At 43.5% G+C, this 25,000-nt stretch overlaps 1 protein-coding gene across 2 annotated transcripts in view; it reads left to right on the forward strand.

Moving 5' to 3' along the window:
- The first annotated feature begins 4,766 nt into the window (after positions 1-4,766).
- Positions 4,767-25,000, forward strand: part of LOC134088629 (NACHT, LRR and PYD domains-containing protein 12-like) — a 24,476-nt gene continuing 4,242 nt past the window's right edge. Inside the window, exons 1-11 of one of the 2 annotated variants that reach the window (XM_062542688.1) lie at positions 4,767-4,832; positions 11,704-11,818; positions 13,387-13,500; positions 13,911-14,024; positions 16,718-16,776; positions 17,000-17,272; positions 17,370-17,393; positions 17,479-19,084; positions 20,332-20,508; positions 22,118-22,291; positions 22,529-22,702. In XM_062542688.1, the coding sequence (XP_062398672.1) occupies positions 13,433-13,500; positions 13,911-14,024; positions 16,718-16,776; positions 17,000-17,272; positions 17,370-17,393; positions 17,479-19,084; positions 20,332-20,508; positions 22,118-22,291; positions 22,529-22,702 (2,669 nt within the window). In that variant the 5' untranslated portion in view covers positions 4,767-4,832; positions 11,704-11,818; positions 13,387-13,432. The remainder of the gene's footprint in view (positions 4,833-11,703; positions 11,819-13,386; positions 13,501-13,910; positions 14,025-16,717; positions 16,777-16,999; positions 17,273-17,369; positions 17,394-17,478; positions 19,085-20,331; positions 20,509-22,117; positions 22,292-22,528; positions 22,703-25,000) is intronic. The other variant, XM_062542696.1, reaches the window with a different exon arrangement.

The following is a 25,000-nucleotide window of genomic DNA, read 5'->3' on the forward strand; positions in this document are numbered from 1 at the left end:
GTGTTTGTCCAGATCTCTACTTTAACAGTCCTTATGTCCATGGGCATATATTGTATTGCCTCTCACTGAGTGGTATCTAATGACTTTAGCAACCTTTATATCAGCTGTATCTATTCAATGAGAGTGATGCCAACATAATAACATTCATGAATCCAATCAGCTGGAGAACACAGATGTGGATGAGGCTGGTGTGTACTGTGTCCTTCGTGTTTCTCTGGTCTCTGTGTCCATCTGAGCTTTCAGCAGGTAAGTGCACACCTGCCACCACTGCCCTCAGCACCTGCCCAAGAGAGCAGAGCGGCTGGTCAACACACTCCCGCTGGCCTCTCAGCTCAAGGCAAGAGCGGAGCTACGGAGGGGCAAGTGGAATCTGATGAAGACGCATCCACAGCCCGACTCAGGCGCCGCGTGAAGAAAGCTGTGGCGTCGCCCCTTGCCACCTCTGGGCCAAGGGCAGGGGAAGATGGAGCAGCGTCCTCAAACCTCATCCCTCCCCAAGCCTCCTCGTCCACTGTGTTGCACCAGGAAACACTTTGCCGGAGCGCTCCAGGCAGTAGGACGTCCACCCAACTCTTTGGCACTGATGCAGAGTCCTGCAAACAGGAGCAGTGTGTTGTGGCGCCATGCTCCTCCAACAGCAGCTTGGACTACTTCCTGTACTCATTCACACAGGCACGCCAACCTGAAAGTGGGATCCGTTCAACACAATGTGTTCAGGCAACTGAGCATGTGGTTCAGAGAGAGGAGTTTAGTGTGTTAGCAGAGAAACAGTGGAGAAGGAGATGACCGGTCTAGGGCACAAGAGGGCTCAAACAGAGGCTTCTCCTCGCCACCATCGCCATCGGCTTACTGTTAAGGGATTCAGCCTGCATGTTTTGTTCCAAATAAAATATAGAATTTCAACAGCCATGTATGCTTCATTGTATGCTTCAATGTATGTTTCATAATGATTCCAGTCATCAGAGTTGAGTGTTTTAGCGATTGTGAAAAGCTGTAATGAATGCATCCATGAGGAACTGAGAAGTGTGAATAATGTGGAGTGTTTTCTCATTTCATGTGTGAGGAGGAGGAGCTCATGATGAGCTTCTACACGCAATACTACATGAACATGGACGCCTGCGTAGAGATGCAGCAGAGGCCATTTTAGGGGGAGATGGAACAGAAGCCATTTCAAATGCACCCATGAATGATGTAGCCGTGCAGGACTTGTGCAGGACACTGTAGGCTGAAGGAAAACACATGGTGTTGAAAAGGCAGCGGCTGAGGCCTGGGTTAATCAGCACAAGCCCCTTCAGAAGCCTGTTCTCAAGTGCTGCAATAGCAATACATACATACACTAGCACCTTATCATTGCATCACATGGCCAGTCCATACCAGACCTTTGGAATCACTTCACAGATGTTTAGCTTTTTTATTTATGTGAGTGATTTATATGTATATGTGTGTATGTGTGTTTGTTGTGTTATGGTTGTACAAGCTACTGGATGCCTAAGATTTCACTTGGGATGAATAGAGTATATCTATCTATCTATCTACAGTATCTAGTATGTTGGTGCATACATGTTATATACATCACATATCAATATGTTACAGTATATCGCACAATAATGTGTTTTATTGCAGAATAATGTGTTTTACTGCACAATAATGTGTTTTACAGCACAGTAATGTGTTTAGAGTTCTGTCCAGCTGATGGCTGGTCTGGTGACCCCCTCCCAAGTTGTGTTTAGAGTTCTGTCCAGCTGATGGCTGGTCTGGCGACCCCCCCCCAAGTTGTGTATAGAGTTCTGTCCAGCTGATGGTTGGTCTGGCGACCCCCCTCCCAAGTTGTCCACGGGCCCTGCTGCCCCTGTGCTCCAGCCCTCACTCTGAGCTCCTCCTGCTCAATCCTGGTGACCTCTGCAACAACAAGGTCCTTCCTCTCCTTCCTGCTTGCCTTGGACCATAGGATGGGTGGGTCACTCCATCCGAGGCCTGGCCGCCCTGTCTGGAGTGGACCGTGGCCAGCATGTGTTGATGCTGCAGTCTCCCCATCAACTTCTGCACCTCCTCCTTGCACCTCCTCCATCTCCTTCCAGTCTCCACTCTGGCGTTTGCATCAGCCACTGCCCTGTGGGAGGAGTCCCTTAGCTCCATCCCCAGCCTTGCCTTCTCCTGCCTGTAGCCCAGGGTGATGGAGTTCAGGGGGAGCTGGAGTGAGCTCCATCCATACAGGCCAGCAGCTGAGAAGCAGCGCGGTAGGCCCAGCCATTTGATGAAGGATGAAGGAGTTGGCTTTTGCCTCCGTCTCCATCTAGGCCTGTCGCACCTCCAGCGGTGCCTGTGGTGGACTGTGCACGGCAGGGGCGTCCTCTTCCCTGAGGCCTAAACTGCCCATTGCCCATGGACTTCATATTGAGCATTACAGTTTTTTACAATTGCTTTGCTACTATTTTCAGAACCTTGATGTCATTTTCCACAACTCTAGACACAAAACTCAAAACGGTTACCACTTGTAACACAGGTTATCTAATATTCAAAACATTAGATTGTGCATTCAGATCTTCAAAGAAATATTGCACTTGCACAATCATTGGTTCAAAAAACAAATTTACTGTGAAATGCCACTGAAACATAACTATAGATCACCCGCACACAAGTAACCTATAGTTTCATTGTGTCATTGTTCGTACAATCATTAGATATTGTAGAACAAAATAGGTGATACAGGTTTCATTATGGTACTACAGGAACAGTACAGTAAACACATCTCTGTAAAAGTACTGCAATAGTAGAGAGAATACTACAGACACAGTGGAATCATTGAACAAAGTTTGTAATACAGTATATTGATGCAAAACACTACAGTACAATCACAACATACGTTTATTTGAATTAAAGTAAAAATAATTAGCTATGAAATAGAAAAGAAAAGACAGCCTGATGAAAATATAAAATATATATATTTATTTTACTGTATATACATGTAAAGATATAAAATATTAGGCAACATCCATGGATATTGTAGTCTAATTGGTTCATGCTCCACGCTAATTGGTGACAGTGAATCTCATTACAGTATCTTGAAACTTTCATGATTTGCAGTAAACATGGAAGATTGTGTGTCTGTTTCGTGTTTCCATACAACTATGTATTAGATCAGTAGATCATTGTAAGGAAATGAATAGACGCTCATTTAAAATGTAATGTGTGAATTGCCTTTTGAAATAGTAGTACTTTGATGTTAAGTTGTATCATATTGAACAGGTGAGTTTTGTTGAATGAACAAATGATCTAAGTTGTATGTGTATTGTATCCAAGCAATTGAGAAAAGGGTTAGAGTTTTGAAAAATGTGCATTTTGATCATTGGTTGTGAATTTTGTGTCTAGAGTTATGAAAAATGACATCAAGGTTCTGAAAATAGTAGCAAAGTGATTGTAAAAAACTGTAAGTTAGGACTGTTTCAAGAGCATCAAGCTAGAGCCCAGTCACTGACTGATCACCATTGATCATGGACTTCATTCATTGTCGATATGTTTGTTACCAGTCTCTGTGTGTGTGATGTGTGTTTTATGTAACCTATCATACTCATTATGTAACGGGTACAAGGTGTGTGTGTGTGTGTGTGTGTGTGTGTGTGTGTGTGTGTGTGTGTGTGTGTGTGTGTGTGTGTGTGTGTGTGTGTGTGTGTGTGTGTGTGTGGTGCGTTTTATGTAGCCTACCATTGGCTTTGCTTTCTCAGCTTCCTCAGAGAGCTGTTTGGTGGATGTGCTCAGTGTGTCTCCACGTAGTCCCAGGTCCTTGAGCAGGCGTGAAGTTGATCTGCCCACAAAGCCTCTGGCTCCCACCTCCACCGGCTACAGCCTCACACTCACTCCATCCACTTTCTCTGCACTCCGCCACCAGGTCTGCATACTTGGCCTTCTTTCTCTCGTAGGCAGCTTCCAGTCCCTCCTCCCATGGCACTGTCAGCTCCATCAGTATTGCTGCCTTCACAGCTGCAGACCACAGCAGCACGTCTGGTCTTAAGGTGCTGCTGCATATCTCCTGTGGGAACTGGAGCTGCCTACCCAGGTCTACTTCCATCTTCCACACCGCCCCTGGTGTTAGTAGCTTGGCGGGTGGTCTCTTGCTGGTCTGCATTGCGGGTTCCCCCTGCCTGAGGAAGTGGATCCTGCGTGGGCTCTCTGATGGACTCTGGTTGTTTGCCTCCTGCCCACTTTTCTCCAGCACCTCTGCCAGCTTCCTGAGCACTTGGTGGTGTGTCCATCTGAGCCGACCCTGTCAGTGCTATTATCAGTGTCAGTGCAAAGGTCACAGGGTTGCTCTGCTCCAAGCCATTGGTGGAGGTGTTGAGGGCTCGGGAGGGTGTAGTATGTTACAGCTGCCACCTAGGGGAGGTTTAACACCTGAGGAACACAGCTTTACACCAAGGGATGCAGAGCATTTGATCACACTCAGTGAGACAGTAAGCACCACAGTGGTCATAGGCTACTATCCTTCTACCATCGTTCTTATTTCTCTCATTCCGAAGGACGTGCCATGTTAATACTCATCAGTCTGAGCTAAGCTCTCTTTAGCCAGAAAGAAAATAATGCTAAAGTAAAATCATATTTCATTTGCATGGAGTAGCAGTAGGTCTGTGCTGTATCTATGCCTTCAAGGAAATGTCTCATCAGTAACAAAACTGGCTTTTCTGGTCTAGTCCACCTCCTGAGGGCTTGTGCCAGCCCTTCAGAATTTCTGTTAAGAGCACCTGCACACAGGTGAAAACGAAAGGATCAACATATCACCTTGTGCCCGTAGTCTATTCTGGTGGAAAGACGAAGCTACAATGAAAAACTGAATGGCTGTGAGTAATCTCCTCTAGTATACGACTTTTTGTAGACTTTTCAGTTGTAATAGGCTCACAGACTCCATATCCTAATCCAATTGGAGGATCATAGGCCTATTGCACAAATTAGATCAATACTGACAGTAAAAGTAATCAAGATGAATTATGCTACTATGTCCAGGTTGTCTAGGTTATATAATATTGCAGATATAACGCTAGTCACACAGAAAAAGAAGATGAAATGGTGTCACATTGTTTTGGGCTTTGGCCTGCTACACATGCATCTCCTTCTCTCTATTGGATAGTCTCTCTCTCTCTCTCTCTCTCTCTCTCTCTCTCTGCGTCTCCATCTCTCTGTTAAACTGCAATGTTTAATGGTGGCTTTATTTTAGTAAAGAACCATAAACTGTGTGCTCAGTGACTCTGTATGACACTCTGTAGTGCCACACCTGTGTTATGTATGTTATGTTAAGAGACGGGCAAGTCTACCTTTGGCCCACAAACTCTGAAGACAGTCACTAGACCTGTTAGTCTTGTGTCTGGAACTACTGTGACAGAGTACTGATGCAATGTGGTCAGGTGTGTTTTGAGACTAGATATAATGGGCGTGGCCTACTGCTTGAGGGAGGAGCAAAAGTATCAGCAATAATCAACCCCATATCAAGGACTTGATTTGGACTATCAAACAAAATGTTGAGATAGGTAGGAAATTAGTTTAGTGGTTAAGGAGCTGGGCTAGTGTGTAGTAGCCTGAAAGTTGTCGGTTCAATTCCCGGCTTTCACTGTTGTGCCCTTGAGCAAGGCACTTATATGGAAGCATATGAGTTCCAAAATTCAAATGAGAATGCATTCTGCAATATGCAATTCTAAAAGACATTACATTATGCAATTGCTAATTCATTATGCAATTTAATATTACAATTTGCAATACTTTCTTTCAAAATGCATTTTAATATACAAAGTGGCAATGCAATCATCAAATCAATTTGATGTATTTTGGTTAAAAATTTAAAAGACATGGATTGAATTGCATTCCATTTTGCCATGGTACTTTAGTCTCAAAATTCAAATGGCAATTCATTTTGCATTTCAATTTTCAATATTCAGTTTCATCATTTAATTGTCAATTACTTTTGCAATTTAATGTTCAAAATTCAATGTAGAATTTAATTATTTTTTATTTTTTAACATTTTTTAATTGTTTTTTGAAAAAGTTTTTTGAAAAAATATTGAAAACATTTTGAATATTTTTTGGCAAAAAGTTTTGCCCGGTTTGCAGAAATAGCGCCCCCGTTATTGCATAGCACTTTGTCACGCTCTTTGTGTCTCAAAATTCAAATGGCAATGGCAAACGCGATTCCAAAACACATTGCAATCTGTCAGTCTCTCATCACCCATGGCGGGAACTACGTCACGTCCGTGTTTATCTCTCATTGGTCAGTCTTCTCTTTAAGGCGGGTCTTGGGCAGGGCGGGTGACGGTCTCCAGGTAGAGAAGAGAACACAAATGAGAAATTGGCGCTGACAGTAGCCTACTGTTGGAGGTGATGGACAAAAACAGTCGCTCAGCTACTGAGGGAGGCAGGCGTGTGTGTGTGTGCGTGCGGAGACCTTGATCCGACCGTACGCCACCCCCTCCAGGAGCGTGTATCAGGGTGAAGCGTGAAAAACAGCACACAGGTAGCCAGGGGGGGAGCTGAGGGAGCTGGCAGCCCAGGGCCCTGGAGCTCATATCTGGGTGGAGCGTTTGCTCCTCTCAGCCAGAGAATGTCTAATAAGGGGAGAAGGACCACTAGCGAAATACTTCCGCATGGTACTGCAACTAGAGGGCGATCGCGAGCAAGTGATGAATGAATGGGTAGCAATGGAGCTGAACCCCCCAGTACCACATTTGTCGTTATATAATTTTTTCTCCTAAAATTGCATTAATGCATGCGATGCAGGATAACTTGACTTGACAATCAGCTGACCAATACATTTTTCAATATGTGTTGTTATTCCTAAAAACCCTTTCAAAGTTTTCATGTCACGTGACACAAGCGAACCACTTTACGGCCATAGACCTAAAAGAAGGTTCAGCTTCACGACGGTCGTAGCCTAATCGGTCGCGAGTGTCGCGAGCATCCATGAGCTAAATGCTAGCATGTTACAGGGAAAACGGCCCATCCTATGAAAAGCAGAAAGGACATGAGTGACTTTTTATTTCATTTCCAGTGGAAAACCTATACTCAGGTAGCTACTACGACAATTAAGAAATGAAGTTGTCAACTGTGGAAAAAACGAGTTCTAGCCGCTTAGCCCCATAGACCACAATTCATTTATCACTTGCTCGGCAACGTCCCTAGCGGAATTTCAACAGATTGCAGGAACAATCCGGTACAATGGAGTTAATAGGAAGTGGACCGGCTCTCCCTAAAGGGGCTCTGTCTCAGCCGGAGGACTGCTCCAGATTAACGACCATAGACAGTAAGATAGGCTACTGACAGGGCTAACACAGGGCTACTAACAGGGCAGGGCTGTTAATGACAGGGCTACATCGTTTCATTCACACTCACAGGCACTCCTGGTCTGACCACGACCGTCCAGCTGCAGCCTGCACTGTCAGACCGGTCAGACCCCCTGCACAAAGCCTTCGAGGCTTTGCCCCTGCACGGTCAGATCCGGAAACGAAGCGTATAGTCACGTCCTGAGATATCGATGGCTTTGCCCCAAACGAGGAACGTGCATCGTTCTTTTCACAAATACACCATATTTTTAAGCAAATAAAGTTGTTTACTTAAGATTACTCAGCGTTTTATCAACGTTTGGTCCGCGAAAATATTCTCGCTGCACCGGTAGGGACTCGGTTGCGAGACTCGGTGAGACGTGATCCCATCCCACTGGATTGTTGTTTGTACTAACATCCAAAACTATAACTGAAAAACATCGACATTGACGAATGTAATACATTTGTGCTACGTTATAAAAATAAAACGTAGACACTGATTAAAAGATGCACTTGCTAATTTGTGCTTCATTCTGTGCCCGCTGCACTGTCAGGACCTGAAAGCAATTAGTCACTTGCTGAGATATCGATGGCTTTGCCCCAAACGAGGAAGTAGTTTTTCAATGATCGTTGATAAGAATGTAGCACAAGCAAGTGCATCTTTTAATCAGTGTCTACGTTTTATTTTTATAACGTAGCACAAATGTATTACATTCGTCAATGTCGACGTTTTACAGTTATAGTTTTGGATGTACAATCCAGTGGGATGGGATCACGTCTCACCGAGTCTCGCAACCGAGTCCCTACCGGTGCAGCGAGAATATTTTCGCGGACCAAACGTTGATAAAACGCTGCATGAGTAATCTTAAGTAAACAACTTTATTTGCTTAAAAATATGGTGTATTTGTGAAAAGAACGATGTCTCGATATCTCAGGACTTGACTATACGCTTCGTTTCCGGATCTGACCGTGCAGGGGCAAAGCCTCGAAGGCTTTGTGCAGGGGGTCTGACCGGTCTGACAGTGCAGGCGGCAGCTGGACGGTCGTGGTCAGAGTGTGAATGAAACGATGTAGCCCTGTCATTAACAGCCCTGCCCTGTTAGTAGCCCTGTGTTAGCCCTGTCAGTAACCTATCTTACTGTCTATGGTCGTTAATCTGGAGCAGTCCTCCGGCTGAGAGGAGCAAACGCTCCACCCAGATATGAGCTCCAAGGCCCTGGGCTGCCAGCTCCCTCAGCTCCCCTGGCTACCTGTGTGCTATTTTTCACGCTTCACCCTGATACACGCTCCTGGAGGGGGTGGCGTACGGTCGGATCAAGGTCTCCGCACGCACACACACACACGCCTGCCTCCCTCAGTAGCTGAGCTACTGTTTTTGTCCATCACCTCCAACAGTAGGCTACTGTCAGCGCCAATTTCTCTTTTGCGTTCTCTTCTCTACCTGGAGACCGTCACCCGCCCTGCCCAAGACCCGCCTTAAAGAGAAGACTGACCAATGAGAGATAAACACGGACGTGACGTACTTCCCGCCATGGGTGATGGGAGACTGACAGATTGCAATGTGTTTTGGAATCGCGTTTGCCATTGCCATTTGAATTTTGAGACACAAAGAGCGTGACAAAGTGCTATGCAATAACGGGGGCGCTATTTCTGCAAACCGGGCAAAACTTTTTGCCAAAAAATATTCAAAATGTTTTCAATATTTTTTTAAAAAACTTTTTCAAAAAACAATTAAAAAAATTTAAAAATTAAAAAATAATTAAATTCTACATTGAATTTTGAACATTAAATTGCAAAAGTAATAGACAATTAAATGATGAAACTGAATATTGAAAATTGAAATGCAAAATGAATTGCCATTTGAATTTTGAGACTAAAGTACCATGGCAAAATGGAATGCAATTCAATCCATGTCTTTTAAAATTTTTAACCAAAATACATCAAATTGATTTGATGACTGCATTGCCACTTTGTATATTAAAATGCATTTTGAAAGAAAGTATTGCCAATTGTAATATTAAATTGCATAATGAATTAGCAATTGCATAATGTAATGTCTTTTAGAATTGCATATTGCAGAATGCATTCTCATTTGAATTTTGGAACTCATATGCTTCCATACATAAGGGACATCAGAAACTGGTGATCGGGCAAAAACATTTCTAACGTTGTATTTGGGGTAAGTAGATAAAAGTGAGTTAAATGTAGGTTGTGATCGATTACAGAAGCGTGAATTGAGTCCTGTTTCGTGGCCTGTGATCATTTAGAGAGGGACACCACTCGGAGACGTCATGGATTTGTTCGTTGACTAGGCCTACATTTCATAACACAGACCCTGACTTTAACCTAATTTGCTAAATAGGCCTAAATAGTAGGCCTAAATAATCTATCGTAGCCTATGGATCGATCGAAACGTAGGCTATAGCTTGCCGATAAAGTAAGCCTAATTGGGCTATTTAGTCAGGTGCACTATGTCCAGATTTTAACCTTTGTGGGAATTTTTTGGGGATTTGCTAAACTATACATTTTTGGAAAGGTTATTGTATAAGGAGTCAGAAAATCAATGTTTGCATTTGCTCAGATGTCTTTATGGCGGCCATATTGATGTTTAAAAGTTATATAGACCTCTGAAGTTCGCCTACAAAAAAGCTACCATCTTTGCCCATATAAGGAGTTACGGTATCTGACGATTTTTCCTATGGGAAATTAACATGGGGATTTGGAATTATCACACCTGTTAAACTCTCGCGGGGATGACAAAATCGGAAATTCAGGTGTTTTCCTGAACACACTTTTGTCCTCTGCCTTCGAGAGGAATCTGTGATCTCCGGTACGCGAAGGCGGCAGACTTTGATTTTCGCTACCCCAGAGCTAACTTGCAATGCAACTTGCCATTAAGATAGTTAGCCGGTTAGCTCTGGGGTAGCAAAAATGAAAGTGTGCCGACTTCACGTACCGGAGATCAAAGTAGGCACAAGAAGGCAGAGGACAAAAGTGTGTTCAGGAAAACGTCTTTATTTAAGACTATATCGTCCCCGCGACAGTTTAACAGGTGCGATAATTCAAAATCCCCATGTTATTTTCCCATAGGAAAAATCGCCAGATACCGAATCTCAAAGATGGCAGCTTTTTTGTAGGCGAACTTCAGAGGTCTATTGGCGAGACACTAAAGTTGAATAGGGTAAAATTTTTATTAGGCCTAAATAGTAAATAATCTATCGTAGCCTATGGATCGTTCGGAACGTAGCTTGCAGATAAAGTAAGCCTAATTGGGCTATTAGGCCTACACACAGGCAGGAAACGACCTACCTAACATTAACACAAATCTGCCAAGAATGTATTACTGTATTAAGTTTTAGCCCTATCCTATGTCTGAAATAAGGCATCACGACATCTCGTAATGGGCATCACAGAAATCTTAAAAAATAACTTTTCTTTTTTTTCAAGGCTCAAAAGTAGCCTGAAGTTCGCCTCTTCCCTAGCCTAGAAATCTAGACGCACCCTAGCGGCCAAAAATATTTTTGCCTAGCGGGATGGTCTACACCGTTGAGGACAACCTACGAGAAAAACAAAAGATGGATGAGGCTAACGAAGGCGCTCGTTTCAATCGGCTTTGGAAGAGTTAGACTTGGGCTTTTCTTTGAAGTTTGAGCAGAAAGAAGCACTCAAGTCATTCGTTTTAAAGAAGGATGTATTTGCCGTTTTGCCGACCGGCTACGATTGGTCACAAATGCTGGCCTATTACGTGCAGAGGCAGTTTGAAAGACAACTGTTCATCCCACCCACAGGCTTCAACTCTGTGAATGGTCCGACCACAGACTATACATTTCTGTGTAGTTTGGCTTGCCAGGCTACCTCTTCCCTGTATCACAGTCAAATTCCAACAGGCTCCCCCTATTGTTAAAAAAAAGCACTGCCCTTTTTCCATTTGAAAGCACAGGGTGCCTCTCATTTACACATCCTCCGTTCCTTCCTCGGTCCTCGTTTCCACTGATCTAGATAAAGAATGATAGGGCGGCAACAATGGGATAGTCTATCCAGTGTTAGTTATAGATCAGTGGGAACGAGGAGAGAGGTTGAGAGGCACCCACAGACTTCACCTCACCTCACACCAGACACAGTCAGAGTCAGAGCAACACATCGTTCAGAAAACTGGCAAAAAAGAAGTAGGTCTAGCCTACTACATTTATTAATTGTAGCAGTAATGGGATAGTCTATCCAGTGTGTAGATCAGTTGGAACGAGCCTGGAGGAGAGGTTGAGAGGCACCCACAGACTTCACCTCACCTCACACCAGACACCAGTCAGAGCAACACATCGTTAAGCACTGGCTAGGCTATTAATTGTAGCTGTACAAGTAGTGGGAATTGTTTCATGTTAAGTGTTCATATTGTTTTCCATTGTAGGCCCAGGCTACCTCCTCTGTCAGTGGTTCTCTGGTCTCTATCAACACGTCTGCTATTGTTGGAGCAGAAATGGATCCACAGATCAGCTGCTGATTGGTCCACATAGCTGCTAAAAGTAAGCACTTCATGAGGAACTTCTCATCAGAAACATTTTCCTCACCTCTTTTTTTAGAGAGGGACTCTGATACTAGTCAGAGAGAGATCCTGTAGTTCGCTGTCTGCTTCACACAAGGATCTGGGACTTCTCGATAGGAGATGTATTTCTGAAGGCGGGTCCTTGTAAAACATCCTCGCATGTGATTCGATAAACCACTTGCCTGTTATCTTGAATGACGTGCTAGGCTTCTTCAAGCTCTTGCCAAACCCGGTCGGAAGAAGAGTAAAAACATCCTTGCCACCAATAAATGTCTTCAAAACTATTCTCTGTTAATCTTTTAAAGAATGAATACTCGATAGATTCGACAAAATGGTTGAAATAGCAGAATCAATGTCAGCACAAGACTCCTCGCTGCGTGCCGCCATTGTTATTTGAATCAAACACTCGCTTCGGCGCTCCTGATTGGTTGCTTATTTTTTGATCACTGGCCCAGGGGTTTGGATTGCCCTCGCGTCCAGACCCTTGTGTGGAGCTCAGCGAAACGCCTCTGGTGGAGCATGGCGGAACTACAAGGGTCTGGCGAGAGTCAGGCTAACCAACCTCTACCAAGCTCCAAACTGCCCCCCCCCCCTCCCCAAACCCCTCCTCCTCTGGAGACGATGTTGTGCACGTGAGCAGCAGCAGAGTAGCAGCGGCTGGATAGCAGAGTGTGCACAAGCTGTGACTGACAGGTAGCGATTCCTACCCCCTAAAGTGATTGCTTAAACAAAATAGGGAGCGCTTGATTTTTGCAAGCACGATTACCGACGATTACAGGCTTTAGAGGGAGCTAGAGAATTCGGGATTTTACCTAAACAGCCTATTTAATATTCTACCTCCAGACAGTCAGTCATGAGAGTTCAAGCTAATATGACTAAAGAAATGCTGCCGACGGCTGCTTTAATGAACCCTGCACACCAACAGTACGGGCATGTTGATTGAAACACAGGGGGTGTTGAGGGCGCATGATGACACATTGATGAGGGTTTGTAGACATGCTAAGTGTGTGTGTGTTGTGTGTGTGTGTGTGTGTGTGTGTATGTGTGTGTGTTACGTTTAGCTCAGAACGTAACAAACTAAGGAGGACACGGACACGGAGTTGCCAAAATAATTAAAGAATTTACTTAAAGAGAAGGAAAACTATATGCAAGGGGTTAGTCAGTAAATCAGTTGTGTTAAGCAGTGTCGGCATGTAATGTGAATGTAACGCAACATGAGTGCAAGAAAAGAAATCAAACACAGGATAAACCCATAAGGAAGAACAAAAGCAAAGACGGCAGACGTAGGGAGCCACCAGCCGTCCGTAGCCCCGCGCGCCATCTTTTCGAAGTCCGGCTTTTTAAGAGGCAGCAAATCAGGTGCGGCCCTCAACAGTGCCGAAGCCACGCCTATGAGCGCTCGCAGGAGCAGCGGCAGTGCTCAGGATAGTCACAGTGTGTGTGTGCGTGTGGAAGAGAGAGAGATAGAGATTTTATGTGTGTGTCATTGAGTTTGTGTGAAGGTGTTTCACTCAATTTATTATGTATTTTGTCTCCTTTTGTATCCAGACCACAGACACCCAGACCAGTGTCTCCGGTGCCCAGCTGTGTGTCCATGAAGAGTGACGAGTCCATGGAACACCCTCGCAATTTCAGCAGTGGACCACCAAAGTCTGATCCAAAGTGAGATTTCACCTTGTTGCATCCATACAAGAGTAGACGTGTGTGTGTGTGTGTGTGAGAGAGAGAGAGGGAGAGAGAGAGAGAGAGAGAGAGAGAGAGAGAGAGAGAGAGAGAGAGAGAGAGATTGTGTGTGTTGGGGTGTGTGTGTGTGTGTGGCAGAGGGAGAGAGAGAGAGATTTTGTGTGTATATGAGGAAGTGAGAGAGATATTTCATTTGTGTGTTTGTCATTGTGCATGCGTGTGTGTGTGGGTAGGTGTTTGTGTGTCATTGAGTGTGTGTGTGTGTGTGTGTGTGTGTGTGTGTCCTTGAGTTTTTGTATGTGTGTTTAAAGGAGATGGTACAGTATGTACACCTTTTATTTGAATTGTGAAGATGTGTTGCTCCATCTATTTGTATGTATATTATCCAGACCACAGACACCCAGACCAGTGTCTCCAGTGCCCAGCTGTGTGTCCATGAAGAGTGACGAGTCCATGGAACACCCTCGCAATTTCAGCAGTGGACCACCAAAGTCTGATCCAAAGTGAGATATGTGTGTGCACACAGGATTAGAGAGAGAGAGAGAGAGGATTAGAGAGGATTAGAGAGAGAGAGAGACTAAGGGGGTATTCACACCTGCCTTGTTTAGTTCGATTAAAACGAACTCAAGTTCGTTTCTTGCTTGGTTCGGACCTTTTTGACTGGTGTGAATACAATCACTCGAACTCTAGTGCGGACCAAACAAGCGGACCGAGACCCAGCTGAGGAGGTGGTCTCGGAGCGGTTCCTATCGAACCCTGGTGCGGTTCGTTTATGGTGTGAAAGCAGACCGACCTCGATCCGACCCAGTTACAGAAATCTACCTTTTTTAGATTTGACGAGCTCCCGTAGTTTTTGCACATTATGGGAAATGTAGGATAGCTCCGTGACGCACAACAGCTGTAAGCAGCAGTGGGCTAACGCTTTTTTGCCAACAATAATTTGATTTTGCATCTCCTACCCGTTCCGTCTTCCGTAGGCCTGCTGTTAGCATGTTGGACACACATGAGAGCTCTTCTCAGCTGTTTTGTTGCACGTCTTCGTCGATGCAAAATTACGAGCATGATATTGTTAAACTTGCATCAAACGGTCTTGACGCTCAAGCACTTCTGCAAAGCTGTAACTGTAAACTATATTGCTAGGATAATAACGAGTACAGTACGCACGTAAAGTAGTATTTACGTGGGCCAACTTTGACTTTGGCTTCCTATTCTTCACCCCACCTTCACGTTTACCAGCCAATGGTTGAACGACCTTAGCACATGTGCTTTTGTTTATAAATTCTGGTCCGGTTGCAATTAATCACGGTGTGAAAGCGAACCGCACTAAAAAAGAAAAAAAGAAAAAAAAATTGGTCCGGACCAAGTAAGTGAACTAACGGACCTTCCTGGTGTGAATACGCCCTTAGAGGGAGAGAAAGATAGCACTTGATACTGTATATAGCAGGTTTAATAATGCATCTGATATAAAAATAGCCTTACATCTCATCCACTCCAGATAATTTGTTTGAAGGAAAAGCTCGGAATTTTGAACATACTGTAGGACCTCATTTCCAATGTAGCCGGGTTGATACAGGTCGATGGAGACAGTTTTCAGTGCATTTGATCCGGTCCTTAAATTGCAGCGGTCACCTGGTGCTAAGCTGGTGCTGAGCCTGCCACTAAAAATAGTCTTAACCCACTCCTCAGAACACCCGAAACAAATAAATTATAACGTCAGACTATCAATGCACATGTCTGTGTTGATAGAATAATGTTAGAAATAAAACTAACCTTGCATTGCAATAGCCTATAGGCCTACTTTGTTCCATGGCAGTAGCAGATTGATATTATCCAGGCTACAGAGGAAGCCGGTTTCATGACAATCACACAAGTTTATTTACCTGCCGCTCCAACTAATTCCACTCTGCCATGCTACAGCACACATAACGTCACCTGTGCATGTAGCACAGTCTCAATCTAAAGTTATCAGAAGCAGCTAGACTAACGTTTCGAGAGGGGCTTGTTTTATTAGCAATCAGTAGCTGTTGGTGCATCTGGAAAGATCGATGGAACGGCATTTGCTTTCAGTAACTTGTAAGCATTATTTTGTTGTGTGGCAAGAATGTGCAGAACTGAGCGGCGATCATATTGTGTACCGCTATGCGGTGCATCTAGTTAGATTAACTTTTAGTTAGACTTCAGTCTTTACACTCTGCACATCATTCAAATTAGGGCCCTGGATGTGAAAAAGGGCTTTAAATGTATTACTGCACAATGTGTAAGCTGGACCATTTTAGGAGTGAGCTGCTAAATACGACGTGCTTGTTGGAGGGAGAGATGTACACAGGCAGACATTCACACACACACACACACACACACACACACACACACACACACACACACACACACACACACACACACACTCAAAGATCTTGATGACCGTGATCAGAGATGTGTATTTTAATTATTTTCATTTCAAGTACATACAGTGCCTATAGAAAATCATCATACCCCTTTGAAATAGTTACTTTATTTGTCTTACAGCCTGAAATCAAATGTCCAGTTTAATTTACAAATGTAGCTGTACAACATCAAAATAATGAACAAAAACAGTTAATTAAAAAAAACATTAATTAACAAAAATGAATAACAGGGTTGGAAAAGTCATACCACTGATTTTAACACTTTGTAGAGCTTCCTTTTGCTTTACTGTAATTACAGCCATCAATCTGTTTGGATGTCTATTAGCTTTGCACACCTATATTAAATGAAAAAAGGATAATGTTTTCCTTAAAATACAGGGGTCATAAGTAGTGGAACGCCTATGTTAACCTACAGTATGTGTTAAATTTCCCATAGAGGCAGGCGGAATTGTATTCTTTTTATTTTTTAAATGCCAGTTACTTCATGGATCCAGCACACTATGCACCCTAATAAAGTCATCTTGTCATTTGGAATTAAAATACCGCCACATCATCAAATACCCTTCACCATACCTAGAGATTGGCATGGTTTTATTTCATTTAGCCTATTACTGTAGCTGGTTTCACTCTCATTGAGCTCAATGCAATTCAAACCAGCTAATATAGGTACCGTACATGGTAGCAGAATATTCCAGATGTGATTTTGCGCTGAACTCCAGTTAGCAGCTAACTCCACCTAAAACACACCATACCTGCTGTACTGTACTGTGTCTAATCCTAAACATGATTAACAGGATGGATGACATGAAGCAGCCAGCTGGGCCAGATGACCAAACAAACAAGATGATGCCTGGTAAGAAAACATAGTTTTGGAAACTGGAAAAATATTTTAAATGTAATCATTTGAAATGTAAACATTGTTATTACATATAGTTGCATATTAAGACTCAATTGTCAGAAGTAAAAAGCTATTTGAGACTTTTCTGAATTAAGGATCTGGGACTAAAGCCCATATTGACCTCAGTGCTCTACACAAGATAATGTCCTAACTGATGTGTATTTGTGTAATACTGTAGGCACAGGGTGCAACACACTTCAACCCTCATTCATTTGCCAATGCATGCGAGAAACATTGGACCAACTGTCTAGTGACGACCTCAAAAGGTTCAAGTCTAATTTAAAGGAAGAACTCCCATGGGGTAAGCTGGAGAAAGCTGACACGGATGACATAGTGGACCAAATGGTACAAAAGTACTGTGTAGAAGACTCGGTTGAGGTCATGCTGAAGATTTTAAGGATCATGGGAAACAACCAGCTGGTCAAAAACTTGGAGAGGAAACTAGGCAAAGGTAAATATGAAATATGATGTAAAATGGACACATTAGCTTGATAAAATTCATGTTGTGCTTCTGTAATGATTTTGTTGTTTCTCTTGTCCTCTGTCAGTGATTTCCAGACCTCAGAATAAAGGTAACGTATGTGCAGACAATACACACATTTAGATAAAATCCTCCCATCCATTCATTTTCTTCTCTTTACATTTCCATTCCAACAGAGGAAAAATCTCCAGCCACGCATCGCCTTCAGTCCCTCTTAATAGATAAGTATTTCCTTGTACGTCAAGAGCTGGGAGACGAAGAGCTACAGGACATCTACACTGATCTTTGTGTTGTAGAGGGACGCACTGGGGGGGTCAACAGTGCACATGAAGTGTCAACAATTCACTTAAAACAAATTGAGACCAGGACATTCTCTGGGACCATGAACTCAGTCAAGTTGTCAAACCTATTCACTGACCACTATTATGCTGGTAAACTTGTCACAAAGGTCTTGACTTTGGGAATAGCCGGAGTGGGGAAAAGTGTTGCTGTGCAAAAGTTTGTCTTGGACTGGGCAGAAGAGAGAGAGAACAGAAATATAGAACTGGTTTTTGTTCTTCCATTTCGAGAGCTGAACTTGTACAAAGAGGACTACAGCCTATTTGACCTTCTCCTTAAATTCTACCCAGAGCTTGAAGAGTTTAAAGAAGCCATGGAATTGAAAAAGACAGTTCTTTTTGTGTTGGATGGTCTGGATGAAAGCAGAATCCAGCTGGACTTCAAGGACAAGGACAACCAAGTCTGTGACCCAAAAGAAAAAGCATCAGTTGCCATGTTAACAACAAGTCTAATAACTGGTAAACTGGTGCCTTCTGCACTCATCTGGGTAACAACGAGACCAGCAGCAGCCAACAAGGACCTGTGTGACCTTTTCCACTTAGTGACAGAGATCCAAGGCTTCAATGAACATCACAGAGAGGAGTATTTTAGGAAGGTCATTCCAAAGAAAGCTGAAGATGTTATAGCACACGTCAAATCAAAGAGAAGCCTCTACATAATGTGTCACATTCCAGTGTTCTGCCGGATCACAGCAGCTGTGCTTGGAGGAAAGGGAGAAGAGCAAAGTGCCTCTGACCAGGAAATGCCCAAAACATTGACTGAAATGTACACACAATTCAGTGTCTTTCAGATCACCAGAATGAATGAGAGATGCGAGAAGAAGATGAGCCCAGAGGAAAAAGGACAGCTCCTTGTTAAACTTGGGAAACTGGCATTCAAACATCTGGAGAAGGGCACCCTGATATTTTATGAGGAGGACCTGAGAGAGTGTGACATTAATGTAAATACAGGAGCATTGCACGCTGGACTTTGTACAAAGATCTTCAAAAAAGAAAGTGCTATAAGTGGAGAGAGCATATTCAGCTTTGTGCACCTGAGTGTACAGGAATTCCTGGCAGCTCTGTACTTGCTCCACACACATGCAATTGACCAGGCAAATCTCTTCATCAAGACTCCTTGGGAGAAGATCAAATGGAATTTCAACTACTCAAGGTTCGACCTCTACAAGATGTCTTTGGAGAGGGCATTACTAAATGAAAATGGACAATTGGATCTGTGTTTGCGCTTCCTTCTTGGACTGGCTCCAATGTTGGAGCCTGAGGTTCGGTTCCCCCTAAATAATGTTCTGCCACAATTGGGTGTCGGGCAACTGAGCATCAAGAAGACTGTTGAATACATCAAGAAAAAGATTGAAAATGAAAACATCCCACCAGAACGAATCATCAACCTCTTCCACTGTCTGAATGAACTTGGAGATGATTCACTGGTTGAGGAGATCAACAGGTAATCGACACTCCACATTAAGCTTTAAGACTAGTGTGCAGACAAAACTTGGCTATAGAGCCAACTATCATAAATCAAACTGTAAAATCATTGCCATTTTTCAAAGAACATTATTAAACGTTCTATGAGCATGGTGCTGTCACTTCTGTTGACGTTTGAAGTATTTTCAAACAAAACAGAGAGCTAGCTTGCCCCTCCCTCTCGTGTCATGAACGCCAATTTTATCATGTTTCATGGTTCAGACTGCACCAAGCTGTTTTTGTTGCAGTGTTTTGAGCCTGGGATCCCACAGGGATTACGTGTTTTTATAATGTATTCAGGGGTCAGGTAGCTAGTGGATCATGAGGACATGTTTGCTACATGTGTCAGAAAATGTTCTAGCTTAGACATTTTGTCCATCAAATGACAGAATTCAGCAATGAACATGTTTGCATTTAGTGACATCCACAACAGCACAATTTGTACAAGCACAAATAAATGTAAAACTATGTGAATTTCTATAAATACCGAATTCACCATTTCCTTCAGCCACCAGAGGGGGGATGTTAGTTTTGAAATGTGAAGTGGCAAACAAAAAATGGCAGCCGCATGAATGTGTACAAACTGATATTGGTATCAGCATTGATTATTGGTCAAATTGCTATTTTAAACATTGGTATTCGCCCAGAATTTCACAATCCATGCATCTCTACAGTATTCCTTCCTTACTGCTGATATGGTTTATTATCAGTTTGCAAAGGTTATTGGCACAGTAGGATGCAGCTTTAAGAATCCCTGACCAGTGGTTTCGAAGTTAACACAAAGTCTACTCATTAGGATGCTCCATTTCCGAATGGAGAGTGCCCAGACATTCCTCACAACGTGAATGATCTGGTGATGGCATTTTATATTTTAACACTTGTGATGTTTTTTTTAACCATTTCTAGCAAGTGACATCTTCAGCTTTCAAAGTGAGAAATCACTGATGTGCCTAAATCAGTACCAACTTCAAAACAGACAAGAAAAATGAAAATGTTTATCATAGATTCTGATTGAACCCTGATAAAAACCCAGTTAGAAACCAGCTTATGCTTGTAGCTGATTTTAGCGGGTTTTGCTGGTTTTCTTCCAGCTCTTGCTGGTCTTTGCTGGTGTAGTTGGTTGGACCACCAGGTGGATATTATATTGTGTCAGAAAAGAACTCCCTGACCCCCACTGATTTGAGGAATATTCAGAAATGTTCAATACACATCTTTTATGTTCCACAGATACATGAGCTCAGCAGACGAGGAGAAGAGACTGACTCCAGCCCAGTGTTCAGCTCTGGCGTACCTGCTGCTGATGTCAGCTGAAGAGCTGGAGGAGTTTGATCTGAAGAAATACCTGAAATCAGAGGAAGGGCTCCACAGAATGCTCCCTGTAGTCAGTGTCTCTAGGAGGGTTTGGTGAGTGAATTCTTTGTCTTAGACTGATTATGTTAAAGGAACACTTCACCGGTTTTTCATATTAAACTATGTTATCCGCTTAAGTAAGACGAGTTGATACATACCTCTCGCGTCTCAATGCGTACACTCAAGAGCCCTGGCGGGCGGCGCCACTTGGTTAGCACATTAGCTTAGCCCAATGTATTCCTTAGGTTCCAAACAGATGAACAGTTAGAAGCGACCAAACTCCTGCACGTTTTCCCTATTTAAATAAAGCTACACGAGTAGTTACACGACCAAGTATGGCGACACAAAATAAAACGTGGTGCTTTTCTAAGCGGATAAAAAGAATAACTATCATTTGTGGCGGAAGCACTTGGGAGCACTTCGACTCGGCGCAGTAATATCATCACTCCTGATTTTTTTTCTCCCTCTCCCTCTCCCTCTCACTTCCGCTCCCACTTCATGCGCTTCCGTCAACAGAACCAACGTGAGCTGCACCGGAAAAAGTAGGCTAGTTCGAGCAGAGTTGACGAAGTTAAGATATTTGTGAACAATCATGGTAATGTGCATTGTAAAGGGCTGCGATAACAAGCAGAAGGTGTATAGTGCCGTCTTATACCACTGCTTGGTCAAATTTCCTATTGTGATGCGCTATTTGGAACGTGCATTATTTTTCTATATACCGCACGGCTATGAAGTAGTTCCTTTTTTTGGGCTCTTGAGTGCACGCATTGAGACGCGAGAGGTATGTATCAACTCGTCTTACTTAAGCGGATAACATAGTTTAATATGAAAAACCGGTGAAGTGTTCCTTTAAGTATTTCAGAAATGTTTTGACACACTGGAGCCATAATTTGAATGAAGGACAAAGTCTTACTAAAGCTAATTTAATAACAAGGAAAATATATTTACACCATGTGCAACTACAGTATACGCCATATGCAAAACCCTAAACAAACACTGATGAGTCAGCACAATGCTCCCACATGTCATATTTGATAGCTATAGTTCATGCATGAGAACTTGGCCTTGTGACAGCCTGCTTGTTGCCCGTTGTGTTTCTTCCAACACATACTGTTTGGGGTCAGTCTGTGAGGAAGTCCAACATCCAGCTGCACAGTGGGGTGTTGATGCCTAGAAAGCCACGTCAGCTTACCAAGCGCTGGGGAATGGCTGTGATGAAGAGCATCTGCACATAACTGTTCTTATATTCGATATATCAAGTGGGCACCCTCATTCACCGATGTTTCGTTAAATGAGGTGTCGTGGGCCTAACTTAACGAAACAACATGTTTGTGACCATTGGTTGACAGATTGGTGGTTAGCTTGCTTCTTTAAGTTAATTTTTGACAGGGGCTTCATTATGTTTATACCTTGGATTTTGGCACAAGGGATTTTAACACCTAATCGTTATTAATTACGTTAGTAATTAATTGTTTTATGGGCATGGGGGCTGGCCATTGATAGTCATTACAGAAAAGGGGGAGAGATTTTGAGATTGATTCTCATGCTTCGTTATTCTTTATTACTGGAATGAAGATTGAATGCTGCATCAACCAAATAAACATAATTTTCCCTACCAACACCTTTATATTTTTCTTACACATCACCTGTGTTTGTCAAACAGCCTAAATCAGTGTCACCTCTCTAAAGCAAGCTGTGAAATGATGGCATCCGTGCTGCAAAGTGCACCTTCCCATCTGAGAGAACTGGACATGAGTGACAATGACCTGCAGGATGAAGGAGTGAAGCTGCTCTGTGTGGGACTAAGAAAACCGCAGTGCAAGCTGGAGACACTGAGGTCAGTAATTAGGAATGTTATGTAGTACTGTATGTTAACCACCAGGAAGAAAAAACAATGTGCCTATGTGTGATGTCAAATTGTACATCTGTGAATATTTATATTGATCTGCACTTGTCATGTTAATTGGTGACATTTAGGGATTGTCAGTCAAACTAACTGAATAAGCAAATTACCTGTATACCTTTTACTGCATTTCCTTAATTTATGATTAAGAAAGAGCATCTGTTGTTTCAGACTGTCTCTTTGTCTCATCACACATGAGGGCTGTTCTCTCTTGTCCTCTGCCCTCAAATCAAACCCCTCCTACCTGAAACAGCTGGATCTGAGCTACAATCACCCAGGAGACTCAGGTGTCAGAGAGCTCACAGACAGACTGAATGATCCCGGCTGTAAACTAGAGACGTTGAGGTGAGATGTGTTGCATCTTAGATGTCTTTCTAGTGGAGCTGTTCATCCATTTGTGTCCTGTGTTGGAGAGCTTTCTGTGTGGAGACTGGATATTCTGTCACGTTTCCAGATGATTCCCTTCCACATATTAAACTGGGCATGATGTGGCCCAAGCACTGCAAGTAAAAGGCAATCCCCCAGACTTACACACACATATGAGGCTTGTGAACTGTTTCCACTTTATTTAAAGCAAGCTTTAGAATTCATAACACAAGATGGGCAACCATGTCTGCCCAGGCTACAGAAGATGATTAGGCACAGCTTGCACAGTGACCCACTGATGGGTGAAGGAGAACCAAGCTTTGAACAATTAGTAGGTAAAGAGATACATAAATCATTTAAATACATTAATAATGTCACTGACACAGGGGGCAATAAAGACCACTTACATGGTGTAAGGAAAAGCACATTCATATTTGCACATGTTCAACTCCCAATGAGGAAGCTCATGATGCACTTGCAGAGGGTGACTAGAAGTGACTAGAAGTGAAGGCTGAATAGTGCCCAACTTACCCTGAGACCGGTGGGAAAAGCATCTGTGATGGAGAGTTATCTGGATGGGGAGGACTGTGTAATGATATGAGATGTAGTGATTAGTGTAGGCAAGAGTGAGCATCTTCTCTGTTGACCAGATTGGTGGCAGTGTAATAGGAGACTGAGGATGTAGAATCGCCATGGCTGCAGCGAGGTAAGGGGAAGAAAATATGTTATGGTAAGTATGTTCTAGACACTGGAATAAATTGACAGAAAGGTGATTTAGAAGAGTGGAGGAGAGGCTCAATTAAGCGTAATTCAGTCAGTGTTACTGATTGGTCAATATGCTCTGTTTGATATGATCCTTTAGGCTACTATGATCCATGGCTTGTAGATAAGGACGTGGATGCAGATCTACGCCAGATTAACCTCACTATGCCACATTTCCTCACAACATCTCAACAGCCAAATGGCAAATATGAGTGCGAGGCTGAAAGTGATCCTGGAACAGAATCTGTTGCTATGATAAATGTGGGCCTCCTGCATGACTGAAGGTCGAAACTCTGCTTTCCAGATCATGAGCAGGTTGTGAGTTATCAGAGCAGCGCAGGGGTCTGGCATATCCTGCGTCTGCATTCTGTGCATGCGGTGCTGGCTAAGTGTGTGACTATTACATCCACGAGGCAGGTGGAGGTGTAGCGTGCCTCCAGATTTGTGCAAGCGGGGTGGACGTTTGAGCAAATGGCCCAGATTGTGTTGTGCTTGCTGCTGGGCTCAGTGAAATATAGCTATGATTTACGGAGCACTGTGATCAAGTTGGACGTGGTTGAACTACACCGTGATACACACAAGCACACAGGAGTGGAAACTGTGTTGCGCTTGCTTGGCGGAGTGGCGGCCATTCATGTGTTGCACGAGCCATGAGAACGATGGGTGTCGGGGCTCAGTGGAGCTTTTGCAGGATTTCACAGTACAGAGCTCAGCAGAGCTGTTGCTGCATGGGTCTCAGTAGAGCTGTTGCTGCTTGGGTCTCAGCAGAGCTGTTGCTGCATGGGTCTCAGCAGAGCTGTTGCTGCATGGGTCTCAGCAGAGCTGTTGCTGCATGGGTCTCAGTAGAGCTGTTGCTGCATGGGTCTCAGTAGAGCTGTTGCTGCATGGGTCTCAGTAGAGCTGTTGCTGCATGGGTCTCAGCAGAGCTGTTGCTGCATGGGTCTCAGTGGAGCTGTTGCTGCATGGGTCTCAATAGAGCTGTTGCTGCATGGGTCTCAGTAGAGCTGTTGCTGCATGGGTCTCAGCAGAGCTGTTGCTGCATGGGTCTCAGTGGAGCTGTTGCTGCATGGGTCTCAGTAGAGCTGTTACTGCATGGGTCTCAGTAGATCTGTTGCTGCATGGGTCTCAGTAGAGCTGTTGCTGCATGGGTCCAAGGGCTCATTTCATCCTATCTGTGTCAGTCTTAACGGGATAGTTTGGGTTTTAAGACACAAAGTTATATGGGTTCCCTGTCAGCAACGTTGTGCATCAGCACTGACGTATCCCCCGACAGCGTCCTGTGAGCCGAGATCCAGACGGTTTTTGATGCTGAAGAAAGTAGTCCGGCAAGTTGCTGGGGTCACGAAAGTAAAGTGTTTTTCTTCTCAAAACCATATGCGTTCAAAAGAGTGATATATTTGCACCACAAAAACGTTGTCCAGGAAAAAATCAAACCTTGTTATCACTTGGCACTATTTTTCTCGATTCCTATCACTGCACGCTACTGACAGAAAGGAAGAGGGGGGACGTAAACGG

Source organism: Sardina pilchardus, chromosome 1 (genome assembly GCF_963854185.1).
Source record: "Sardina pilchardus chromosome 1, fSarPil1.1, whole genome shotgun sequence".
Lineage (NCBI taxonomy): Eukaryota > Metazoa > Chordata > Actinopteri > Clupeiformes > Clupeidae > Sardina > Sardina pilchardus.